Below are 26,677 nucleotides of genomic sequence, written 5' to 3' on the forward strand. Positions count from 1 at the left end.
CTTTGCTAACGGTATTTTATAGCAACGCAAAAGGCTTTAACTTAATGAAAGGCGAGACCTATTGCATTTTTAATGCTTGTTATTTTTTTTTTTAAAGGTGGCATCCCGACTTGTGAGATGCCTTTTCACTGAATGCATTCTCCCACTGCGGCAGTAAAAACTAAATACAAAGTATAGGAATAGGCTGAGTGGAGACACAGGGGGCACGAACCAGTGAACAAAACCACAAAGGCTCTGTAACCAGTTCCAAGCCCGATGTAAATGGTCTTTAAAAGACTTGTGAAAAACTCGGGCGCTCTGGAGCTAAGACCCTAGACACTACCCTGCCGCAGCAAGTCGAGCAGCCCGGGCTGAGACACATGATGATGGAGGGTGGGGGTGGCTAAATCCCTTTTCGCCCCATCAGGCGTGCAGCCTGATCACAGGTAACTGGGGGCAAGTCACAGGTCAAGTACAGTCTGTAGGGCCATTGTACGAAGCGCTTTTGCGCACTAATGGCCCTGTGAATACAGAAAGGAGAGGGGAAAATCCTTTGTCCCTTCGTCCTCCCCAATCTTGTCCCCGTGTCCCCCCACTCCAAAATCTGTGGGGGGGATATATCCCCCTCACTTTCTACGCCCATGTCAGCACCGGTGAGATCTGGCCCACTTAAACTCCTGCCATTAGCAAAGCAAATGGCTTTAACTTAAAGGAGAGGGAGGCCTATTGCATTTTCAATGCTTTTTTAGGTCGAGCCTAGAAGCAAGCAATGCAAAGCATTGCTGCAGTCTGCTCGACAACTATTGTCACCCGTTTCTGGGAATGTAGACACGAGTCGGACGTGCTCTTTTTCAGAGTCAGTTTTGACCGCGGGAGTGCACGGCTGGCTGCTTGCTGTGTGTGCGGTGTCTGTTTCGCTTTCATCAGTTTCGTTTTCATTAATATTTCCAAGGCTGCCTTGGAATAAACACGCTCGCTTTCAGCAATATTTCCAAGGATGGCTTTGAATTAAGATGCTCCCTTTTATAATTATTTTCAAGGCTCACCTCCACTCCCACAACGCATCCCGGGCGCTGCTGGAATTACTTACAGAATGCGTTCAAGTTCCCCTGGTGAGATCACCGCGTCTGTGAGCCATCGCACCCCCTGCCACTGGAGGAGAGGGGGAGGGGGTCACTTAGAAACCGAGAGACTCTTTACATCCAGTAAATTGAACAGAGCGCTCTGCACAAGGGGAGCGCATGGGCGACCGCCGCCAAAAAACCCATGTGCCTGCCTGAGGTGGGGAGGCAGGAACATCCACGCAGACAAAGGGGGCCCTCCCAGCCGCCCCGGGCACAAGGTACCTTCACTGGCTGGGCCACGGGGAGACCACCCCTCGAGCCACTAGTCCTGCTGGGAGAGGAATGGGTCCATTGCGCAGCGCCGTATGGATGAGGGACGCACGTTGTCTCCCATCATAATATCCCACATAACTACGTTTTCCCCACACACACACACTTGTGGTGTCCCCCGCCCTTACTTCAGGAGGTTCTGCAGCCTCTTGCTGGAGTCTCTTCTCACCAGGACCGTAGACATCTTCCGGACAGCAGCTGGGCGCTCGCTCCGGCCGGGACCTCTGCTCCAAGTGGTCTGCCCTGCAACCCTCTTCTCACAGCCTCCGCCGGCTGGCTCCTTCCTCTCTCAGATTCAGGAAGTTACCCGCCACCGAACAGCCAGTACTGCGCAGGCGCGATTCAGCTGCTCCATGGCCTGTGAAGAATACACCTCCCAGCGTTAGCCTGCACTGAAGTAGCGAGGTGATGGCTGCGCACCGTTACCACGGAAACGAAGACACATCGGTGGCCCCACCTCCCATCACAGAACGCCACCTCTCCCGTCACCCTTTACCACCCCAGCAGTCGGGGCAGCACAGAGTAGAGGGTGGCTGTTTGAGTGATTCCCCCGCCCTTCCCCACTGGAGCACCCCTGCCAGGCGGGGTAGTATTTTATACAATGAGACTGCAGGTGTGTCGGCAGAGTGGAGCGTGATTAGTATGTGTTGATAGAGTGGAGGGTGATTAGTTTGTGCATCCAGGGTTCAAGCTTTTCCCGATGCTATTCTAATAATTTAACTTGATTGGGTTTTCATCACGTCCTATCTGGTGGATTCACTGAACAGACACATGCAAACAGTGCTTTAAATAGCTAGTAGATGCCCGGTACTGAGTGCCCGCACTTCTTTACTTTGAAAGGGAGGGTGCCAGCACTTCTCGGCATTGCTCCAATACATTTAATGAAAGAGCACCAGCACTTCTCAGGGGCAAACAGGCACTCTCCTTAGTGAGTACCTGCACTTCTACATGTCCATTTAAAGCACTGCAAGTAACTACCAGAGAACTCCATGTGCTTGCTCTTCCTGACATATTTGTCTAATGTAGTACATTGTACTGCATTGTTGTGTTTGTGAGTAAGTACTCATAGCTGTATTCGCTCCACTCTTTCAGTCACAGCATTGTACATTTTCTATAGGTTCCCATCACAGCTGACTCTGCCGTATACAGCACCATCTTATACATTAGCAAAACATTTCATGACCTCTAAATTAAGCTCTCAACATTTTCTCATTGACACACATATTTTGTCAGCAAAAGTGAAACATGTTAGTTATTTGTGTGTGGACGTAGCCACCATGTACAAGGGTAATTGTCACCTTTTGATGCTGGCAGATCGACCATCTATCTTGAGACAGACTCAAATGATTGCCTTTTTTACATGGCTAGTTGTAAACCAACCAATACCAGACCCCTGTTCATGTTGTGGAACAGGCACCATTCCTCTTCCAGTTTACCAGATGAACTACATTAACACTGAAATCAGTGTGCTTCATGCCCACCGCCTAATTATTACATGAAGTCTGCAGAGTGAGAGCTGAGAAAATCTCTGTTCTTGTGTTTCAAAATGTCTAATAAAAGTTAAGTGGATGACGGAACATGGTGACTCAACATGAATTGGAAGTGTATTGGATTCCAGTAACTCTGTTGAAAAATGCCCAGAACCCAACCAGACTGTGATTTTTCAAAGTGCCAGGTGAGTGGTGGCTGGTGTTTCAGACCAGTTACTGTTGGGGAGACTCTGAGTTGATTCATGCTTTAATGTTTCCTGTACTCACACCTTCACAAATTCCAAACCAGATTCACTCAGAGTTACATCTGAGATCAGCGAGAATGACACCCATTTGTAATATCTGTGCATTCAATGGGGTTCAGGAGCAACAAAAGAAACACATATTCTGCACGACTTAGTAAACCCAAGAGGTCTTAAAAGGGTCCAGAAATGAGACCCAACTCTTCTCCGCGACATGGCTGACTTCTCCCGGAAGCCCAGAATCCTTTGAGATAACAAGATGTCCAAGGCTCTTCACTGAGGTAGTTGCCATGCATCATAATGCAATTTACAATTTGAGTCCTCTCAGGTACTGTCTATCCCTCGGTTCAGACGTAGCCATGCTGGAGGTCAGTCTTTTTTGTCATTGGAAGCCATGGCGTGGAATTGTCTTCCTCTATCTATAAGCAATATCTGATGGTCTCAAACTTGCTATAAAAACCTACAAATGTGGCTAGTTCAACGCTCATATGTAGGACTCTGCAGCTTAATTCCTCAGCCCCTGGATGTACCTTGGGGTATTCGTTGCACTATATAAATCTCACTCATTATCATGCTAAGTGCAATATTCAATACATTTTACTAGGCTTGGCAGAGCCAAGCATTCATCTTTCTCCCATCTCTCTCCCTCATAGGAAGTCCCTCCATTTATGTTATCAGCAGTGATGGAGGTGGGACGAAGTGAGGGGTCATGGGAGTAATGGGGAAATTTGCTTCCTGCCACGGCTATAGGAACAAGGTCATGCACACACAGCTCTGCCAGTGCACCTCCGTGTCGCTCACAGCACTCAGTAACTTGGGCACCAGGGCACACAAACGCTGCTTTGCCAAAGTATCTTAATGACACTCAGAAAACATGACCTTCCAGGACTAGGAGACACTGCTCTGCCAGGCCACGAGCTTCCGCTCTACTGAGACAGACAGACACACACAGCTCTAACAACACACTCACACGCAGACACTCACACAGCTCTGACAACTCCCACTCACTCTTGCACACGCAGATACACACACAGCTCTGACAACGCGCATGCACTCTCCCACACAAACACACACACCGCTCTGACAACGCGCTCTCGCACACGCAGACAAGCAGTCCCTTACCCTCACACCGTCTCACCCTCACACATCCCCCTCACACACCCGCTGACCAACACACCCCCTCACCCTCTCACCCCCACCCTCACACCCAGTCACAACTCCTCACCCTGACAACCCCATACACTCACCCTAACACACCCTCACCCACACACCCTCACCCTCACACCCCCTCACCCTCACACCCCCTCACCCTCTAAAATAGCATAGCAAAACAAAACATAGCATAGAATACAGCATGTCTCCGTACGACCACAGCATCGCTCAGGGGCACCACAACATCACTATGCGCTACCACAGCATCACTGAACGCCACAGCATCACTCGTTGGCCATCACATCACTCAGCGTCACCACAGCATCAATTTGTGCAACCATTCAACAACACCTAGTTCAAATATGTTCTGTCAATGTTTCAAGCTTTATTACAAATGTAACAAAAATATGTTAATATTTCACTTCTGTTCTTGGATTTTCGTCACAATAAAATACACTAAACATAATCTTCACAAAAGTTATTTACAAAACTTAAAGCTATTGCCATTATAAATTACTATAACGTTTAGTTAAGTATTAATTATTTAATAAAAATGAAAAGCCATTGTTATTTGTAACATCAATACATGTAAGTCACGTAAATACAACACATATTGCATTCCAAATGCTATAGGTGTCACATTTGTGAAAGTTATAACTATTGGCATTGTAAATGACAAAGCTATTAATTTCGCTATTTTCAAAAACAAAACATAAATAAAAAATTGGTCATTTACAATACCAATAGCTCAAACTTTCCTAATGCGAGACCTATTGCATTACAAATGCTTGTTTTTTAATGTTAATTGAGGATCTTCCTACACGTAGGTAACCTAGTGGTCAGCAATTGTAAAGAGAGGATTGCAAAGCCTGCGAAGGTTGGGGAGAGGATGTGGTCTGAGGGCTAGAGCTGCCGACTTTGGTGCTGGAGACCAGGGTTCGAGCCTCGGGTCACGTCCACATCCTGTGATCCTGGGCAAATCACTTCATCTCCCCGTTGTCTGAATGTGAAAATACGGTGCTCGTGTAAAGCGCTCCAATACCTTCGGGGCGCGCTTAGCGCGATATGCAATCTGGAAAAATAGGAAAAGATGGGAAGACCTTAGGTTCCTGCAGAATAATACGTTTATTCATGCGAGTAGTAAGAAAAGCGAGTAGTAAGAAAAGCAACGAAGGACAAGAAATGTGTCAACGAGGGAAGCAAAGCAACGGAGGCCACGGCTCCAATCACATGCCAGAAATTCACGCACATTTGCATAGCATGCGCTCTACAAACAGGGCGTGTGAGAAAAGTACTAGTACTTCATGCGCTTTCGAGAGAAGAGTGCTATGCAAATGTGCGTGAATTTCTGGCATGTGATTGGAGCCGTGGACTCCGTTGCCTAGTTCTCCTCACGTCCGCAAGTTTTCAGAGGCGCTGTGGAAGATGCAGACGAGGGCACCGGGCATGCAGAGGGTGCGCCGTGCAGAAGAGGAGGGGCGCCGTGGAGAAGAGGATCGACCCTCCCGAGCTCTGCTCCAGGGGACGCAGAGGGGGCTTTTCCACAGCCCCCCGGGTCCCTCCCGCGTGGCCAGTGATGACGTGAAGGTGCTCGTGAGCCCAGATGCAGAGCTGGGGGGCCGACGGCTGCCCATCACCCCAAAACAGACCCAGCAAGAGGGGCCCGGAGCCCACCACCGGGAGGAGCACGAGGGCGGCGTGAGAGGTGAGACCCCACCCCATGGAGTCAATGTTTAAGGGACCCCCATGTAACCTGTGTCAAGAGTATATAACAGTGGCGACGAGCACAGGGCATGGCCACGCAGCATCTCATTTGCCAGAAGTACCTTCACCTGTTTTTACAAACCTCACTAAAGAGGTTGTGGTTTGACCTGCTTTCTGATTGGCACCCCTGCCGGTTGGTGATTTAAATTACTACACGGCCTGCACCCCGCCCCCCCAGGGCCAGCTTTAGCACTGGTGGCACCCTGTGCCACAATGTTTGTTGGTGCCCCCCCCCAATGAATACCTGCGTCAGGGATTTCCTCACAGAAGCATTAAATTAGTTGTATAGCACCAATCATACTAGTGTAGGGTGTCAGACCCTTTACATCCCACGTATTACTCAGTTGTAACATTAGGTCTCCAGTAGTAACATTAGGATTCTTGTCATCTCCTATGCGGACCACCTAAAGCAACCTTACCTTGACGCTGACTTAAATAAGTTAATCCTAAAGCGATTCCTAGCAGTGAGACTTATGTTGCTGCCGATAAAAGACATTAACATGCGCTGGAAATCATTAGAGGTGGTCAGTATTTGCCGACTGTGCCAACAGTCTGAGGAAACCATGGCTCACCTAGTTTTCATATGCCACTGTTTAGAACAGGCACCCCGCACTTTACTAAAGCCATTGTTTCTAAAACATGGAAGACGAACATGTCAAGATGCGATGGAACTTCTCTTTAGCTTGGACATTCCAACGGAACTGGCAAGATTTGCGAAATTTTCACACAAGGTGAAAGAACTGTTAGCTAATGCCTCGCACATTGCACTTTAATTGAATTCCTCGCGGCTAAAGCACAGAATACGTACCCGCACAGTCGCAATTGAAACTTTTCTAGGTCCCTCAAAAATGAGCGAAAGTTTGCCCCTCAATGAAAAAACTTTAAATCATCGCCTAATCAGGGATTGTAACTAATTCAAGGCATTGACATCCGACTATTTGCACTGTTTTACTTACTTTAGCGTCAAATGTAACATTTTAAATCTATTTTATTCATGTGGTATTTATTATTTGTTGAATAGATACCGACCATAATCGAATTAATTAAGTGCTAGAATATCTCCGCTGGTTCTCTATTATATCAATTTTAATTAATTGAAACAATAAAATTTATATCTATCTACACAGAGACAGTCTAGCTAGCCCTTTGACTGCCCGTGGTGGTCACTGCATTTGCCGCCCTGCGGTGGCCGATTGAAGAGTTGTGGGGGTGGGTGGGATTTCCGTCCCGAGACAGCTGGTAAGACCAGGGGAGGCCACCGCTGCCAAATCTCATGCCGCCTGGGGCGGACCGCCCTCACCTCCCTTTCTACGCAACTGAATCAATTATACGTGTGTCATCCATAATTGTAGGCAGTATAGTTTAGGAGTGTTGGCTCGAGAAGCACAGACTTAGAATATAAATATTAACACTGTGGTTGGGGTTTCTCTTTAATAATAAGAATTGATTTCTGCCCAAATAAACCCATTTTGCAACATTAGGTTAATGAAAGACTGGGGAAAAATCATAAGGCTGTAACCTATACCATGCAGTTTTCATACAGTTCTTTGATGACCGTTAATTGCTCACCGTTCTACATTAGGATTTTAATTTATAAGCTGCAAGTAACAAAAGGATCTCTCTGACAACAGCAGTAACCTACTGACATTTATATTATATGCTCTTTGTGATGTGCATGGTCCACATTCTTTGCAGCAGGCACATTAACCCTCTGTGTTACCTTACAATGAATCAAAACTTCCACTAAACAAAGCACCCATCTCTCTCTCCAGAAAAAAAACATTTAATCCCTGGAGTTATCGTGACATGTTTACTGTTGCCTGAACATTGCTGTCAGAAAAGAATGCAGCAGCAGGTGCTTTTCAAACCATAACCTATGTTGCAGCGCAACAGAGCCGGCCCTGCCTACAACTTACTTAGTTTTAATTAACAAACTGTAAGTGAATTACTCAAAATTGAGCTCGTGTAGATTGTCTCTAGTAATCAAGGAGATAAGAAGACATACTGATAGTGCGAGTAGAGAGCGGAGCTTGGCTCTCTGTGCCTAGATCAATTAAATAAAATCCACAAACATTCAATCGAAACCTTTTATTTTATTTTCTGGCTCCTAAGCAAACTAATATTTTGCTGCAGGGTGTGGGTAAAAGCATGCCTCGTGATCTGTTTACTGTTTCCTCTCTTCTATTTCTACGAAGATTAACATTGTGGAAAAGAAAGAGGGACAACAGTGTTCGACAGTGCAGGCTTTTGAGCAGTGCCACTTTTAGAGCACAAATGGCACCCCTCTGACCTTGGCACCCGGTGCGGTGGCACCGCTCCCACCGCCCAAGAGCCGGCACTGCCGCCCCCGTTGTTTCACATCAGTGACACATGACCCCCCCACCCCTGAGTTCTTCACTGAGCTCATCTCAGAACACAACAAGTATTTGCAATGGAATCTGTCTCGCTTTTGTGAAAGTTAGAGCTCTTGTTGAAATTGCCAATGTTTTATACTTGTTTTTTTTATTTGCAGTGGACTGATCATATTTGCATATCGCTATTCCCATTTGTATGGCCTTGCGGGCGCTGGAGTACCAGAAAATGGGTTATACGGGAGGGGAGACAAAAGCAAACACTCGTAGGGAATGCAAGATTAAGTAAAGCATGTGAAATGCAAGCAGGAACAACATGGTTACCTTAACGTTTTTATACTTATTAGATAATTGAAGGGCGTAAGTAGGATGAAAAGAGTCCAAGGATTGACAGTAGAATTTTCAAAAGTTCTTTATTAATCAAATTTGTAAGTAGGTTCAAAACAGAAAGTTTAATCAACCCGTTTCGTTCTCATAGAGAACTTTGTCAGGGCTGAAAATGATAAAGACAAACATCGATCAATGTTTGATCAGCTTTCCATGTTATTTGCGTTTTTTTGTGTTTCCCTTCTTCCATTTATATTTAGTGTTTTTTGTTTATCTTTCCTTTTGTGTATATTGATGTTTGTCTTTATCACTTTCAGCCCTGACGAAGTTCTCTATAAGAACGAAACGCGTTGGCTGAACTTTCTGTTTTGAACCTACTTACAAATTTGATTAATAAAGAACTTTGAAAATTCTACTTTCAATCCTTGGACTCTTTTCATCCTATGCACACCCTTCAATTATCTGTTAAGGATCTGGAGCACAGCGGCATCATAGGATGGTTGGTGTCTGGGATAGTTGCGTGGGACCAATACAGACGGTGAAACTGGTACAGAGGTGCAGGAACGGTAGTCCACCGTCTTTTCTGCTTTGTTTCTTTTATACTTATTGTTCTGAAATCAATGAGTGTTTTTGCCTGAAAAGTTAAGGACATGAGGACAGGGCTGTCTAGGCTCCACCTAAAGAGAATTAAATACCTCTTTTTGATGAGGTCCAGATTCTAGTGTTCTTCTACGGGTAGATCAGTCTCTCTTGCAGATACAATGAAGACCGACACCAAATCCTGCACACAAAATGAAAAAAATCAGTGCATGAACAAATGCACCAAACCATGTATGCAAAAATAAAGGTGCCAAACCATGAACAAATGAAGATAAACACCAACCCTACATGTACAACAGGTAACATCAACGTATGCAGAAAGTAAGACAGGCACCAAATCATGCACACATGAAAAAAGACACCAAACCATATTTGTAAAAACAAAGACATTAAATGGTACACAAATTAAATTGGGCACCTAACCTAGGGGTCGATTTTGATTGCGGTGATTCCGCATTCTCCGGGCTGGTGGAAGCCACCGCCGGCCCGGAGGATGTGGAATCACCGCTGCAGACCATCAGAACACCCTCCGCCAGATTATGATGGCGGTGGGATCAGTGGCGGACGGCAGGTCCGTCCGCCGCTGATCCCGGGGTGTTGGCCACAATTTGGTGGCAGTGTCTGCAAGACACTGCCAGCCAAATTACAATGGGATTGAAAACATGCTTTTCCGCGGCGGATTTACCTCTGTGGAAAAGCATGTGGACAATAACTTCTGGGGGGCCCTTGCGGGCCCCCAGGGTTTCAGGGGGTGGGGGGTGCACATGGGGGGTACCTATGGTACCCCCCAGCATTTGCATGTACAAAGCGGCAGGCACGGCGCGGTGCCTGCCGTTTTGTGCATGCAAATGGAAAGCATGCATATTTAACCTTGCGGCGGGTGCTGCTCAAAGCAGCACCTGCCGCAATGTTACATATACAGGATGTGACCGCCAGGGTGGCGGTCACATCCTAATTTGCACGGAGGGACCGCCGCTGCCCCTGCGGACGGTCCCTCCACCTCGGGGTTGGAGGACGGACGCTGGTCCGTCCGCCATCCTAATAGGCCCCCTAGTGTGCAAGAAGGGTGACACTAGACCATCTAAATAATGAAGACAGACAGCATATATAACAACGGAAACAGCAGCAAATGGCTATTCTTTTTTCAGTGTAAGGCCAATCTTCGTATTCACAAAAAATGGATATCCACTCATAAAAAAAAAGACCAGTGCAAAGATTTTCACACACATAATGTATTAGGGAGTGGTTGTGTCAGTGCAGGAATTCCCATAATGTTTTTGCACACTGACAGACATACTTATGTGTGTGTGGGTTTTTGTATGCTTTCACCCCCACCGCATTCATTCCCAGCATGTCAACAATCAGACATGTTCTTCTGTTCTTCAATTCATTTCCATGAAGGGAATAGGGTGGTAAACCGTCCAAAATTTGCAGGGTGTACCAGAAGGGATTCACCACAGTGAAAATGTTTCTGCAGTGAAAAAGAGGGAATGAAAAAAGTGCAATTGGACAAAATATGAAGGCTTTTTCACATATGGAATTTTACTCTTTATTCAATTGTGTATGCAGAAAGTTCTTCACATGCACACAAGTAGGAGTTCACACAAGTTTTACAGGAGAACTCCTGAAAGGTATACAAGAGTACTCTGGGAAAGCGTGGAGAGTTCCTAAAATGACGACATTTGCACACGTGCCAGATTAGTAAACCTCTTGGTTCAGATTTTCACCTTTTTTCGGATCGGTTTTATAAGGTCACCTCTTGCCTATGGATTTTTCACTGGTCTTGGTTACAAGGAGTTTTTGCAGAGTGTTACAATGCTGCTGTACACCACTATGAGGTAGGAAGGGAACCACCTCCCGTCCGATATGTTGGTCTCTCCAAGCATTGCCAGATGGCTTGTTCTCATGACAAGGACCCACCAAAGGGAGGGCCCCTTTTCTGCCTGTTTACCAGCGGACTCCCAAGTCATCGTCCACACCATGTTCCAAATGTGGCATTTCATGTAACAACTATTGCATTCTGAGAATGGTGGCCCTTGCTCACCCCGGTTGCAACAATTAGACCTATATTCTAGATGACAAAGACTTAAAGAATTACAAAATAAAATAAGATTAAAATGTGGCCCCATGTCACTCTGTACACCAGTTTTCCTTCAACAACTCTCTCAATTCTATACCAATTGTGTGGAAATGTATTGTTTTGTTGCATGAAGGCCTGGTCTGAGCCACGGTGCCCCAGCTGTTGTGGACCCGCCTAGTAACAATACTTGTAAAACAGTAATCTTAGAGGAGACAGTCCCGACATCTGTATATTATGTCTGCTTCTTGGGAAGGGAATCCTTAAGAATTGCCTACGTTCACCAAAATGTGGTGTGTCGACGTTGCGCTTTGGGCCGTTTCCTGTCGTGGACACTAGGCCTACCCACACAAGTGAGGTACCACTTTTCTCAGAAGACTTTGGGGAACACTGGGGGGGGGTGGAATTTTGTGGATCCACGGAGATTCCAGAACTTTCCACCACAGAAATGTGCGGAAAATGTATTTTTTTGGACAAATATTTAGGTTTGCAAGGGATTCTGGGTAAACGAACCTGATGAGAGCCAGTCAAGTCACCCCATCCTGGATTCCCTTGAGTGTCTAGTTTTGAAAAATGTATTGGTTTGCTAGGTTTCCCTAGGTGCTGGCAGAGCTGGGATTCAAAATTTTGGCTCGTTTCCTGTTGTGGGCACTAGGCCTACCCACACAAGTGAGGTACCATTTTTCTCGGGAGACTTTGGGTAACACAGAGTTGTAGAGCAACTGTTATTACCTATCAACATTCAATGTATTTCTGCGTTTCAAATGAAAGACAATGTATAAAAATATAAGTCATTTTGAAAAATGACCTTCTCATGCTAATTTGGGTCCTCACAATTTCGGAAATGTGCAAATATCTACTGTTTGCTAATTCTATATTTTGTTCCAATTTCAGAAATACATAGGTGTCTTTCATACCGATTTTACCATGTATATATTTTCCCAAATTAATTGCTATATACCCGGTACATAATAAAAAAAACATTCCAATAATAATAATAATCCACATTTTTAAAGCGCAAACCATCACCCGTTAGGGTCTTTAGGCACTGGGGGCCGTCAGGAAGATTAAGCAAGCTATTGCCCAGAGTCACATGGTGCTGGGCGAATCTGCCGCCGGCCCCGGGGATCGAACCGTGATCCCCAGATTCCAGAGTCAGTCACCTTGGCCGCAGCGCCACACCTCTCCCATAATTCCAAGACGCTTCTCAGTTATTGGCTCTGGGTTAATCGGGTTCTTGGTGAACCTACAAGTTCTATATATCCTCACAACCATCAAGGTCCAGCAGATGTAACGGTATATTGCTTTCAAACAGCTGTCATAATTAGAAGAAGTTACAGGTGAAAACGTTGACACATATGTCTGTTTTTTCAACTAATTTTCAATTTTTCTTATATTCAACTGTTAGTTTCTATAAAGAAACCTTGAAGGATATACACAAATGACCCCTTTCTGAACTCCGAATTATGTCTACTTTTCTAAAATGTATAGCTTTCCAGGATCCATTATTGCTTTCATACCCATTTCTACTATTAACTGGAAGGTGGTTAAAAGCACAAAAATAGCAAAAATAGGCTATGTCCCAGAAAAATGACAAAACAATGTCAAACATGTTGGTTTTCTGACAGAAGTCTGCTTGTCCCTGAAAGCTGGGAAGATGGTGATTTCAGCACCACAACCTCTTTGTTGATACCATTTGCAGGGAAAAAACCAGACACTTTAATCTATAGCCCTTTTTCCCATTAAAAAAAAAAAATAGATGTATTTTGGCTAATTTCTGGGTCTCCTCCAGGGGAATCCACAAACCCTGGGTACATTTAGAATCCCCATGATGTTGGAAAAAAGGACGCAAATATGGTGTGGATACCTTATGTGGTCAAAAAGGTACAGGGGCCTAAGCGCGAACTACCCCAAATAGCCTAAAAAAGGCTTTGCACAGGAGGGAAAAGGCCTAGCAGTGAAGGGGTCAAGCACTTTTATCAGGCCTTGGAGAGCACTGGTCTGATAGGTTAATTGGTTTTGCTAGAAGTTTTAAACTTGCATCAAACACATTTTATCCTTGGGAGAAATTAAGTGATCTTCTTAAAACTGGGTTCTCAACATTTTAAAACCGTATTTATTTAAAAGTCAAAAGAATTCATAGATGTACACATAATCAATTGGATTCATCAGTTTTATGTCCATGTTATTCCTATCTTATATGTACATTTTTTGTTTTGAAATAAGAAAATTCTTTGTCTATTTGTTTCTGTTAAACTATACACTGATGTGTGTGCTACTCCTGGTCAATGCCCAACAAATGCAGTCATCCAACACATGTTTCGCTGTTTAAAAGCACTTCTTCAGGGCTCAAAGCAAGATTTCAAGGTGTCGCTGGAAAATCTTCAGACCCACATATGCCTTCAAATCCAGAGTCTTTGAGTTCTGCGTCTAATCAGAAATCATCTAAATGGTTTTTAACATTTCAAATATCAGAAGATTACATTCCTTACTTACTCTAAAGTGCGTTACCTACTGCCCTCACTCTATAAGAATTCATATGTTTAAAATGCGGACAATAATATGAGACCGAGCCTTGCACCAAAAAAGAAACACCTCGAGCCATGTTCTAACTACGAGAAATATTTTTTATTTCTCCTAACTTTTCAGACAGTGCCTGTGTTCTACATTGTACGACACCCATATGATTTGAGAAAAGTTTATAAACTAATCTGAACATAGTATTTTCTACTGAAATAATACCCTTTCTGTACAAAACCTATGCTAGACATCATGCATGCACCTGTGCACTATGGTGCAAAGGTGTGCGTTGCACTAGGACCCCTAATGGTGCACCAGCGCTGAGAAAGAAAGTAGCAACACCATATCTTGGCAGATATGGGGCTGTCCTGCACTCTCCCCCTAGCACAATGTGGCTCAGCAACTTTGACTTTTGTACTGTGTTGCGCTATGAATTGGTAAACCTCCCTGTATGAGTGACCTTTACTGTGCACTAGGAGTCATTGATCTGTTCTGTGTCCCTCTTTCTCTTCTCAGGATACTGTTGTTACCTGCTCGGCACCATATCCATCCCTCGCTGGGCTCTGCTCGCCGCACCATTTGGGATCCTTCTGGTGGTGGTCACCCTCGCAGGAATGTTGGGTAAAGTATTTCACCAGTTCTTTCAAGGCACAGACAATATTTCCAAATACTGCATACGAGGATGTCTACCATAACCAGGGGCACTGGAATTATTCAACAACAGAGCACCAAAATATGCAGCAGAGTTGACTAAATTATGCGGCATGAAAAGCTGACTTATGTGGCTCAATTTTGATAGTATTCAGTATTTTGTAAGTTTTACACATAGTAATACTGCCTGGGCAAAGATTTCACCTCATTAGTGCCAGTTTTCCTATTAAATACAGCATTAATAAAATGAAAGATGACCACTTAGCCTTTGCGAAGGACTTTCCACTGTGAGTGAACATATGCAGCCACGTTTTACTAACTTATGATCTGCTTGATCGATAAACACACATGGGAGGAGGCACTTCATTCTAACTATGCAGCAACCTAGTACCCTCCAATGGCATCCACACAACGGCTGCCATTAATATGTTTGATGGTTTGATCGCTAGTTTTATCATTTCTTTGAAGGATGCAGTTTACATTCCTTATTAACTGAGTAAAAAAGTGGAGTATTATTGTATTATTACCCTACATATTCTGTGGAGTTCAGATGAGTTATCTCTGCCCATTCAGGGCAGCATAATATTTTCGCCTGGGAGGCATTTTATATCCTCTAAACACATATTTAAGGATAATGACTGGCTTGAGAAGCTGGCGAGCCAATGCAAATTAGCCTACAATAACTTCAGGATGGGAAAAGTTAAGTTTCTAAAAGTTAATTTAACTTATTATTCATTACAAGACAGCTGTCACAATTGATGTGGACTTTGTATAGGTGCAAGAGAGAACATATTTTGGTAAGATCACCTCCCAAATTATTGGAGTGATGATGCTGGTTTTTCAACTCCAAAGTACTCTGGCCCAGATGACCAGACCCCATTGCATGTCTCGAGACCCTTGTAGTGTAAGTACAATGGGCTAATCCCTGATTTGCTTATTTAACTTACCTATGATTCCCTACTATATGGTACAGCGTGTACCCAGGGCTATAGTAAGTTAAATATCACTACTGGCCTGCAGCACTTATTGTGCAACTAATGCAGTGGAAAAGAGAAAACATGGCTTTAGGTCTGGTGTAGCAACCTACTCGGGCAGCTTTTGAACTGCCAACCCAACTTGGCAAAAGGAACCCTTTTGCAAAGTCGAAACCTTCCTTTTAAAAATGTATAAGTCCCCTCAGGAAGGCCTTATTAGCCCTGACGGCAGGGTGCAAAATATTAAAAAGGACACGTTTCTTTGGTGTTAAACATGTCCTGACAGTGAAAACTCAAAATATTTTTTTCACTGTAGTAAGGCCGGTCACCTCATTTGCTAAAAAGAAGTTTCACTAGCCAATGTGGTAAGTGCAAACTTCCATTTGGGACGGCCAAATGTAGAACTCCAAGATATTAAATGAAGTGTTTCTATAAAACTGACTCATTGCTGAAGTCCAATATAGAGTAACTTAATAGTAAGGTGACTTTAGGAAGTCACCACTTTCTCGCCCTAAACTTCCAGTAGCCATTTCTGATTAACTACTGCAATTGTTACCTTAGACAGCCTGCTGACTTCCTACCAGGAGGTGTGAAGTGCTTTCAAGAACACAAAAGAAAAAGTCTGATAATGGGAGGAGGTGCGTCCTCCTCCATCAGGATGGCCAGAGGGTTGTGGCCACAGATGGCTCAGCTTCAAAGAGGCTACCACCTCTGATAGGCAAATGTGAATCATACTGCAGCCTGCCCACCCCTTTGTGTAGATAGACAGGTGGGCATCTCTCCCAAACATGGGATAGCCTATTGCAGAACTGGTTCCCCTGCAGGGCTAACTAATTATACTCAACACACCTCAAGGGTGGGCCTCTAGCTATGATCCAGGGAAGAAGGGTCCCAACAGCTGGGATTTGGGCTGGGAGATTCACTGTGGGATTGGTTAGTGCCAACCCCTACAGGAAATGATGTAAGAGTGGGTAGGATTGCCCCGTGGGACTTGTTGGCCCATTGGCTAGGAAGTCCGCTTTAGCCACAAAGTCGATATTGCTATAAAAGTGGCACTTCTGGCTACCAGCCCAAGAATATACCTGGACGCTGAAAGAATAGAAGGACTGCACCTGCTGTACCCATGGAACTCGGAAAGAAAAGCTGCACCTAGGAATACTGCACCTGTTGCACTTACAGAACATGTAAACAATGGGATTCTATCAATGTGAGTGGTGACTAATTTTATATGATTTTGTATATTTCTCTAAACTCATGAATACACTGCAATGTGAAAATTAGGCCTCTTTGCGGGTGGCAGAATGAGGGCACTGTGTGTTTTTAAAATACCCCTCACACACTATGAATCCCATAGTGTCATTCTCCCATCATTGGGGTCTTCCCGTCCCTCTACGGGGCGGGGCGTGCTTCGACCTACGAGTGACGCGGGAGCACTTACATTTTTGACAATAGCCCACATCATTTTTGACCGCATGCCTAATCTGGCTTTATTCCATACCCTTCAGCAGCTCCGTAGATGCCCACATCTACGGAGCTGCTGAAGGGTATGGAATAAAGCCAGATTAGGCATGCGGTCACTAACCAGTCAACTAATCACCCTAAGACGCAGGTTCATGAGGCCCTATCACCACGCTTCAAATAGACCATATTAGGTCTTTTTCATGATAATGCCTCACTAAAGGCCAACTCAAGCCCCGAGGCTAAACCTAGCAGCCGATTTTTGCTGTTAAGTTTTGGGACCATAGGCATTTAACATTTAGTTTAGAATTGAGTATTTTTGTAGAGATCAACAGAGGTCCTGATGAGTAGGCAGGAGGGGTCTGCCTATGAAACATGTCATGTCGACAAAGTAGACCACACTTGTAATTCTACTTACTAACCCCCTTTTAATGTTCCCAGCTTGCGAAACCATTAAAGTTAATTTTTTCGATTAGCCAGGGAATTTTTAACCCTTTTTTTACACTACCATTCACGTAAATAGGTCCCTACACTTCCTAACACATATCACTATCCTCATCACATCACATAGCCTATGGTCAGAAATATAAGTGCTCCAGCGTCACTCGTAGGTCGAAGCACGCCCCGCCCCGTAGAGGGACGGGAAGACCCCAATGATGGGAGAATGACACTATGGGATTCATAGTGTGTGAGGGGTATTTTAAAAACACACAGTGCCCTCATTCTGCCACCTGCAGAGAGGCCTAATTTTCACATTGCAGTGTATTCACGAGTTTAGAGAAATATACAAAATCATATAAAATTAGTCACCACTCACATTGATAGAATCCCATTGTTTACAAGTCTAGCTCAGGAGGGTGATTCTATCATCTCCTCTACACTTCCCCAATTGATTTTTTTCACTTACAGAACAAACACAGGATTTCAGAAAGCGCAGGGCTGCTCCTGCTGTTGAACCCGCGGCAAAAGACCTCAAGGGGTGGACCTGCTCTCACTTGTCTGAAAGGACCAGTGAGTGGACTCCAAAGGCTAGTGAAGCTTTAGGGCCACAAAAGGTAAACAAGCCCGTACCTGCGAAGTGGCCAGCTGACCAATAGTTACTGGACCTGACATAGACTCCACTGGTGTACCCCATGAAATAGTCCTGGTCCCTAGGGGTGTCTCGCCGATCCTGGACCCTTAGCTGGGGCTAGAGTGTACTCTTTCTCCCTCAAGAACTGCAACTTGCAAGCCAAAGGAAAAATCTAACGTTTTTGGGAACAGTCCGAGGCTCATAGTCTCCCACTATTTGCCGGAACGTGGGTAGCCTCAAATGCCATCAAGAACCAAGGCTCTCCATTGGATAGTTGACATCACCTATTCTTTGAAGTCGAGCCCAGCGCTGGCCTCTACCTGCAGAGGACCCCACCGAGCTCACTGCTGACAAGAAAAAGAACCCGGAAAGTGTTTAAGTGGAAAGGTAAAATTTTGACTGTGGCAAGCCCGGCACCTGCGTCCAACCCTGACTTCCATTGCGATCGGCCTGAAACTTTGCCCCATGACCATCAATTTTGAGACGCATAGACAACTGGTGAGAGTGATAAGCAGTGACTGACAAACTGTGAAAAACGTTTTAGAATGGAAAGCACTGACTGATGAATATCTGGCCTTTAACAAGGGAGCGGGACTTTAATAGCCGGTATAGCCCAGCTACGGAGGGCTACAAGGCTATTAGAACATTCTGCCACTAGAGGGCAGAATGTTCTAACAAATAAAACAAAGGCCTCTCGGAACCCGAGGGGGTTTAAATCCCCTCGGGCTCCGAGAGGCCTTTGTGAAAACATTAGAATGTTGCTTTGCGGGCCTTTGTCGGCCTGTAGAAGCATGGAGCACTCCATTGTCTTCAATGTAGTGCTCCACATTCCAATGTTCTAATATGCTTGGCGGTTCCCAGGCGGTCCCGCCAAGCATATTGCAGCCTCAGAACTGCTGCTCAACCGCTAGGGAACGGTGGTACCCGGCAGTTGCAGCAGTTGCAGAGAGCCCCGGGTCGGCACGATCACCGTAGTTGTAATAGGACAATTAGGAAACTGCTACCGTTATTCAGACCACCCAACTCATAATAAGGCCCTGAGATTGATTGCCTGATTCACAAAGGTGAATTGACATTTGTAGATCTACTCCCACACTTAGGTGTAACTCTCATCTTTTTTACTATTCGCTATTTACGAGTGGAGGTTTACCTCCAGGTGTAGTAGACTTACTTCTCTACATCCACTCCAATACAGGGGGTGGAGCCTCCTACATCTGAATTTACAAGTGTAAGATTACTATTAGTAATTTTCCTTCTGTTGGTGGAGATCTTTACCACTGGGACAGAGAACTTCCTACAGGAAGAAATTGGGACATTTAATGAAGTTTAACTAGTTAGAATTACCTTAATGTATATTATAAAATACAAATTATCTCCCTACTGAGACAGTGATGGACTACATTTTAGAAGAAACATAAACATTGTTTCCAAATTCAGTCTTCAATTGCATCGCTGACCTCTTATGAAAGAATCTCCATGTCTTTAGCACTCGTTTCAAATGTTTGGACCTACATTTCTCTGCTTAGCATCAGTTAATCTGACAACATATTGACAGGGAATTTAGAAGGGTCTGTGCATTTGGCATGCTAGATGTTTGTAGCCCTTGGATATCTTAATTGGAGCTGAGCTATGTGATGTAATAAAACAAGGAGTATATTCAAATGTAAATCCTATTGCATTGCATTAGAAATAACTCAAAATAATTCCTCTTGATGCTTGTTTTCTTTGCCACCACAGTAAAGCAGAATGGTCAAGAAAGGGGAAAATGCATCACAGACACTATTAGTAGTAAGTATCATATTATTTCAAAATTGTATTGCAAAGCAAAAGGTCCATTAAAGAGGAACACCCGGCATGGAGTTCGTTAAGTGTAGACCTAGTGCACTGTAAGGATTTCCACCCATCTCCAAAGACAGCGAAACATTCTTAATAGACTTGGACTTCAAGACTGGTAGCAAGAGAGTAGGATTGCGTAAGATGACAAAATAAGCTTCTCCTAGCCAACAATGAATGCATCTTTTGTAGCACATGGTCATAGAAATAGAAGACAGCCTGTCTGGTGAGATAAATTCAAACTTATAAAAATTATTAAAACTCATTATGGAGAAAAGTTCAAAAAGGGGATACTAAGTTTAATGGAGCCAAGAGGGTATGGAAGTGTGACCAAAATTACCTGGATGCAGACAATCTGCAAAGTCTAGTGAAATTAGTTGAACTCTAAAATCATGGAAAATTGTTTCGTGTCTATTGATGAAGGGGCCGCACTGGTAATAGAACTGTTCAAATGTTAAGTCATTTAAGAGGGGGTATGTTTGTCATTTCGGGAATCCCTGGCTTGGTAAGGTGGCAAGCTGAATGGTGAACACTGGGTCTCCATAGTGTAGGCAGAAACCATGTACGTTTTGGGAGAGGTGCAAATGCAGACTGATGAAGCTGGCAGGACCAAGGTACCCACTACCGGCTCTGAAGAGGAGTACTGCGCTGAGGTAACTCAAAATGAACAAAGAAAAATATTGTGATATAAAAATTACTGTATTCAAAATAGTGCTAGCAAAAATTCAGGTTTGAAATGCTTAAAAGTAAATTACCCAAACTATTGCAAATATGAATATACAAAATTCAAAAACATTTCCTGCAATAATATAGAGTGCAGAAAAATAGTATTGTTATAAATGGAAATAGATTTAGAACAGGCCTAACCATATTATAGTTAGTTTTTTTAAATCTAGTTTAACAATAATATGAAAAAATATTCTAATTAATAAAATGAAATGTAATGATGTAATTTAATATTATATATCTTTTTGTAACAAATGCATGTTTAACTAAATCAATCTCTCTATATGCAATATCTTTGTTTTTCATATACACTGACATGTTTAAAAAATATCTGCATTTTCTACTTTTGATTAGTTATTTTTATAATTTCCCTTTACATGTTGCTATGCTATTACCTTAAAACTCCATTTAAAAAAGGAGACCAATATGTCAATAGTACTAAATACATTTGTAAATAAAATAGATGAACATTTTGAAAGCGTAAAAAATATAAAGTATAAATATAAAAAAGCTCTTTATAAAGAAAAACTTCTTTAAAAAGTATCTTAATTCAATATATTATTTTGAATTCTACAAAACTAAACTATGTAAAACTTTGGAACACAAATATTTATCAATATAATGTATATACTACTAACGTTTTTAAAATAACATATTTTTAAATCATATTATGCTAAACACACCCACAAACATTGAATAAAGTACATAATAACGTTGGTGAAATGAACTATTGTAACTCTAGTCCCACCAACATTGGTGAAAGTACATGCATTTAGATGGAGAATTTACTCCTCTAACTCCAATCCAATGAACACTGGGGAAAGTGCTTTTACCTCTGGAAAGTGCATATACCTTTGAGAGTCAGACTAATTGTTCTACTACCAGTCCCACAAATATATGAAGGCCCTCTCCTAGTATTGGAGAAAGTGCATATGAAGTTAGAATAGTTAATCCTACCCTCTCACTCCAGCTCCATAAACATTGGGGAAAGTGACTGTATTTTTTTTGGGGAGTGGGGGATTTACTATTCTAACTCCAGTCCCACAAATATTGGGGAAAGATCATCTTTTTGGGGGGAGGGGGTCACATTACCTCTTTTATCTGCAGTTCCAAAAACCTTCGTGACAGGGCATATATAAAGGAGTCAGATGTACAGTTCTATCTTCAGTGCCATAAACACCGGCAAAGGTCTGTATATTTGGGGGTAGGGGAAAGTGGGGCAGATATATAACACCACTCCCACACATCTTCAGTAAAGTTCATATATTTTCTGGGGAGTTTGGAGGATGGAGATTTACTGTTTACACCACCTCAACAATTATTTCAGAAACTACAGCTGTTGATGGAGGAAGATACAATTTTGTTGTCCTAATTCCAAGTATACTATTTTTGGTAAAATAACGTATTGAGTACATAAAAACCAATATTTTAACACCTTCGATGCTGCTGACGGAACCGTTCCGTCACGCCCCTCGGGTGGGCTGTGCTGGTGACGGAACAGTTCCGTCACGGCCCGGCCGCCGCGCCTGCGCGGCGCTGATTTCGCGCCTGCGCGGCGGGTTTAATTAAACGGGCGGGGCCTTGACGGAACCGTTCCGTCACAAGCACAGCTCACCCCCGAGCCGTGACGGAACGGTTCTGTCACCAGCGCGGGTGAGCCGCGCGCCCGCCCGTGACCGTTAGCGCTGCGGCGGAATAGCCGCCGCAGTGAAGGAGTTAAAACAATAATGTTTTAGTTATATAATTAAACAATTCTGTGAAATATGTTGACTCTTAGGGTAAGATTAGCCTGTCATTCAATGCAATTGTTTTTTTTTTAAATATTTTTAACAAATCATTACTTACATTCATATTAAAGTTACAATATTCTGAATTTTAAGACTTATATCAACATGGGTCCATGAAAATACCATATCCCATATTTAAAAAAACCTGTGCAAATCAGATTTTGCTTTAATGTTTTGTCAACATGTTTCTGTGGACACTCTTATTAATAACCACCTTCTTCAGGACTACTTAGATTTTCTCCCAAAATATTTCATATAAAATCTATGACAGAAGACAATACATAAACAAACATTCCACAAATATATACATCCATTAAGTCAAGACCCCGTGGTCTTCAAAAAATGCCAGAATGAAACAACCATCAAAATTGAGGACTAATTTAAACCATATACATTCCATAACTTCATGTGGTACTAGTTACCTTATTTAAAAAAAATATCATGCATACAGTCCATAATAACAACGTCCAGATTTAACATTCTTGTTGATTCAAAAAGCAGATTTGCTGGTTTATGAAGACTGATGAATGTCTTAATTGTTCTCCCTATAATCCTTGTATTTTATTCTTTTTTGTGTTAAATGCATGTTTTTAATATGAAGGTGATATTTGATATAGAATATTAAAGTGGAGTAATTTTTTTATATAAGCGTGTTAAAGCCATATATATTCTTACGAATGTCTGTGGTGTTTGGATGTGGTGTGTTCTATTGAATATGGGGAGTATTAGTAGCGGAGTTTGAGTGGTTAATGTGATTTCGGGGTTTGTATCCTCCGGGGAAATGTATACCCACGCAAACCAAATCTGAATTTATTGTGACTGTAGGAAGATTGTCACCTTTTTCTGAACCTCAAAAAAGTCCTTTCAGACGCACATTTAAAGAAATACTATTAAAATGTGCCTTTTAATATTCTTGAGCCTTTGATGAATAAAGTGAACATATCCTCCTATGTTTGATTTGCACAAACATATTTTGGTGAAAAGTGTCAATTTAGGGTGGAAAAAATTATTCAGTTGGCCCTTATAAGAGACGGCTTCCTTCCTCCTTCTCATAGTTTTAAAAGTGACCATTACTTTTACCCCTCATCATAGCTCCCCTGAAGAGCTCCAGCTCCCTGTTCACAGTCCTACCCAGCATGCACCTCTCCAGTGTGGCTCAGGCTACTCGGCCCCGTCTCTCTATAGGGAAATGATGCTCAGAAGAGGGTTTCCTACATCAATGTTTCCACGGTTAGATGACTGAGAACAAAGTACGTTTTTTTCAAGGTCCTGATCTATTTTCTGTCCCCTCTGAGGCCTGGACCCCCCCTGCCCGCGTCGGTGGATGTGGTATGAAGGAAAGTGCTACCTGTTTTCCAACGAGACCAAGTCCTGGGATGCAAGTCACGCGTTCTGTGAGTCGCAAAACTCAAACATGTCTACAATAGCAACTCTACAGGACAAGGTAGGCCGATGATGGATGACAGTGTTGTAGCAGTAAGATATGTATACGTAAACCAGTCAGTGTGTAATTTTAGATTATTTTTTTTACATTTTCCCCCTTGGGGAATCCCCATCACCGACGGCACTACCATTTTATGGGGTTTTTTCTCTTCCCATTCCCACCCTGGCAATGGATTTACTCCTGTCCCTGACAGAGTGAATATCTGACTGTTTCGGGACCGAACTGGGGTGTGCAGAAGTGTTTGAGTACCCACAACCTCTGAAAGTGGATTTACACATGTAGAATTCTGGAATAATATTGTGCAGGAGTGTATCTCTATATCTGTGTTAATTCTCTTTATATGAGTTGGAAAAGTGAATTTGCACTCCAAATTGAACTTACACATGCAAATGTCCTTGTGAATCAGCCCACAAAAATTAACCATTAAATAGCACTTATCCAAAAACTGGTGATTGGCGAATGTATGTGGTGTCAGACAGGGCCTTTTATCATCCCACAAGGCCTGAGTAAACATTGACACATCATCACTCATGTTGGTGTCTCTGGACTTTTCCTGGTAGAAAAGAATTAGTGTTTTTAAATCTGTCTGAGGCTTTTTTCCTCTCTGTACAATGAATCTGTAGTGCTGGTGGTTGACTCCCTGTATCAGAAAACATGGGACTATCAGAAGAATACTAGCATTTCTTGAAACATGCAAAAAATAACTATCTTGATAGAGAGAAAATCCAAGATAATAAAAATGAAAATAATTGACACCTGAACTCTCAAAATGTTCCAAAATGTTTTAAAGTTGCAGCAGATGAAAAAACACATGGGCCCGTATGTGATAAAACATTTATTGGTGTTGCAAGTGGCAGTACAGGCGGTTGGAGAGTCTCACACCTTGAAGGCGAAGTCTCACCCCTCTGGAGGCGGAGTCTCACCCCATGAAGGCGAAGTCTTCAGACTCTAAACACTGTTGAGACCATCTAAGGATGCCCTGTAAGGAGCATTTACATGGTGGCTTCATGGGCATAAAAAGTATCGCCCCTCTATATCTGTGTTGAACGGGGAGTTTTTCTTGTGATTTTAAGACCTGTATCTCCCTCCTGTCAAGACTACCGGCTGTATCAATACTCGGTTGTGCTACTTTTGTGTTGAGTGACCACCGTCATTAACCAGTCTGATCTTTGGTTGCAGGCCATCGTTACCCGTTTCAAGGACTCCAAGGATTACTGGGTTGGACTCCGGAATAAGGACGGGGAATGGAGATGGCCGGACGGCTCTCGTTTAAGGCCCGACATGTAAGATTCCTTTGTTGATCTTTCCTGTAAAGCTAACAAGAGTAACCGTTGTAGTCCTCTCCAGGTCACTATTACTCCATGGCCAATGGCCTGCATTCAAATAGCCCTACCCCTCTTTAACTGAGTGCCAACATCAGAAGTCCACACTTTTCGGCAAGTTGAGGAGTTTACATAGATTCTCATTAGGTAGACGTAGGACTGTAATACACTCCAAAGAGGATAAGAGTTGGAACCCTCAGTAAGCTTTGGAGATATTTTTTGGGAAAATCCAAAAGTAGATTGTAGGGTCCTGTGGTGGTTCCCTGGATCTTTTGCTTCGTAAACACAGTCTCCTCACAATTGCAGCAAAATATATTGCTTCTCCAGAATGTTCGTCTTTGCTCTTCCCATTGTCCAGAGAGGCTGATCCTGGATCAGGTGTGGGAAGTGTCACAGTACCACTGGTGGCTTGTGCTCTTAGTGGTGCGTACACGCAGCGACGGCTCGTGGAGGGAGTTACGGTGGGGCAGGAGGGCGGGGAGGGGGAGGGGCAGGGCGGAGGTTGTTAAAAACCGGCATATGGATAATTGCAGGTAAGTAAACAATTTAATTAATAAAACGAATTTCGTAGTGCGCCTTGCATCGCAAAATGCAATGCAGTGCGAGCTACGAAATTCGTTTTATTAATTAAATTGTTTACTTACCTGCAATTATCCATATGCCGGTTTTTAGCAACCTCCGCCCTGCCCCTCCCCCTCCCCACCCTCCTGCCCCACCGTAACTCCCTCCACGAGCCGTCGCTGCGTACACGTACTGTTGGAAATTGGTGGCCAAATAAAAGCAGGCGGGGAGAGCGGTTGATGGCCATGCCTTACCTCACTCAAGTTAGTAAATGCAGGCACTGCTGTCTTATCAAGAGTGCCAGGAGCGGAACAACAAAACGTTGACCGAGCTTATAAACAAACGACTGGTCGAGGCAAGAGTGGTTTGCCAATACTGCTAAATAGCTGGAAATAGTTATAATGTCTCATCACAGGATTGCCCCTGATGAGCATGAATGACATGTCCCTGCTGCAGCACCTCCCTCCTGCGTACATCAATGTAAACAAACAGCTGACCCCTTCACAGGCATGTCTCCACTGCCCTCCTTTGGATGTATGTCGTTACAACGCATACTTTTACTCCGCATACCATTACAACGCGGTTTTTACAACGCATACCATTACAACGCATAGCGCTTTGAGGTGCTGGATAGTGGTAAGTATAATTTACTATTCTAACTCCAGTCCCCGTGGACCCTAGGGAAGGTGTTGGATAGTAAATTAAACTTACCTCTTATCCTAGAGCGCCCCCCAGCGCAATGCGTTGTAATGTCATGCGTTGTAATGGTAGTGCGGAGTAAAAGTTGCGTTGTAACGGGTGTATACCCCCTCCTATGGATGTGCAAAGGCCTAGGGTGGACACTTCATTGAAATAGGCCCATTAACAAAACTATGATATAGACAGAGTAGATACATTTTATTGACAGACCATCTTAGTTCTCTCATTAGTCAAGACCTTTTCATTTGACTAAA

At 43.4% G+C, this 26,677-nt stretch overlaps 1 protein-coding gene across 1 annotated transcript in view; it reads left to right on the plus strand.

The window, feature by feature from the left end:
• Positions 1–5,703: 5,703 nt before the first annotated feature.
• The window catches only part of LOC147700553 (C-type lectin domain family 2 member D-like), a 28,765-nt gene continuing 7,791 nt past the window's right edge, over positions 5,704–26,677 (plus strand). The window contains exons 1-5 of the mRNA XM_086929121.1: positions 5,704–5,962; positions 14,413–14,517; positions 19,789–19,839; positions 23,693–23,841; positions 25,021–25,124. Of these exons, the coding sequence (XP_086785247.1) occupies positions 5,704–5,962; positions 14,413–14,517; positions 19,789–19,839; positions 23,693–23,841; positions 25,021–25,124 (668 nt within the window). The remainder of the gene's footprint in view (positions 5,963–14,412; positions 14,518–19,788; positions 19,840–23,692; positions 23,842–25,020; positions 25,125–26,677) is intronic.

Source organism: Lissotriton vulgaris, chromosome 7, assembly GCF_964263255.1.
Source record: "Lissotriton vulgaris chromosome 7, aLisVul1.2, whole genome shotgun sequence".
NCBI lineage: Eukaryota > Metazoa > Chordata > Amphibia > Caudata > Salamandridae > Lissotriton > Lissotriton vulgaris.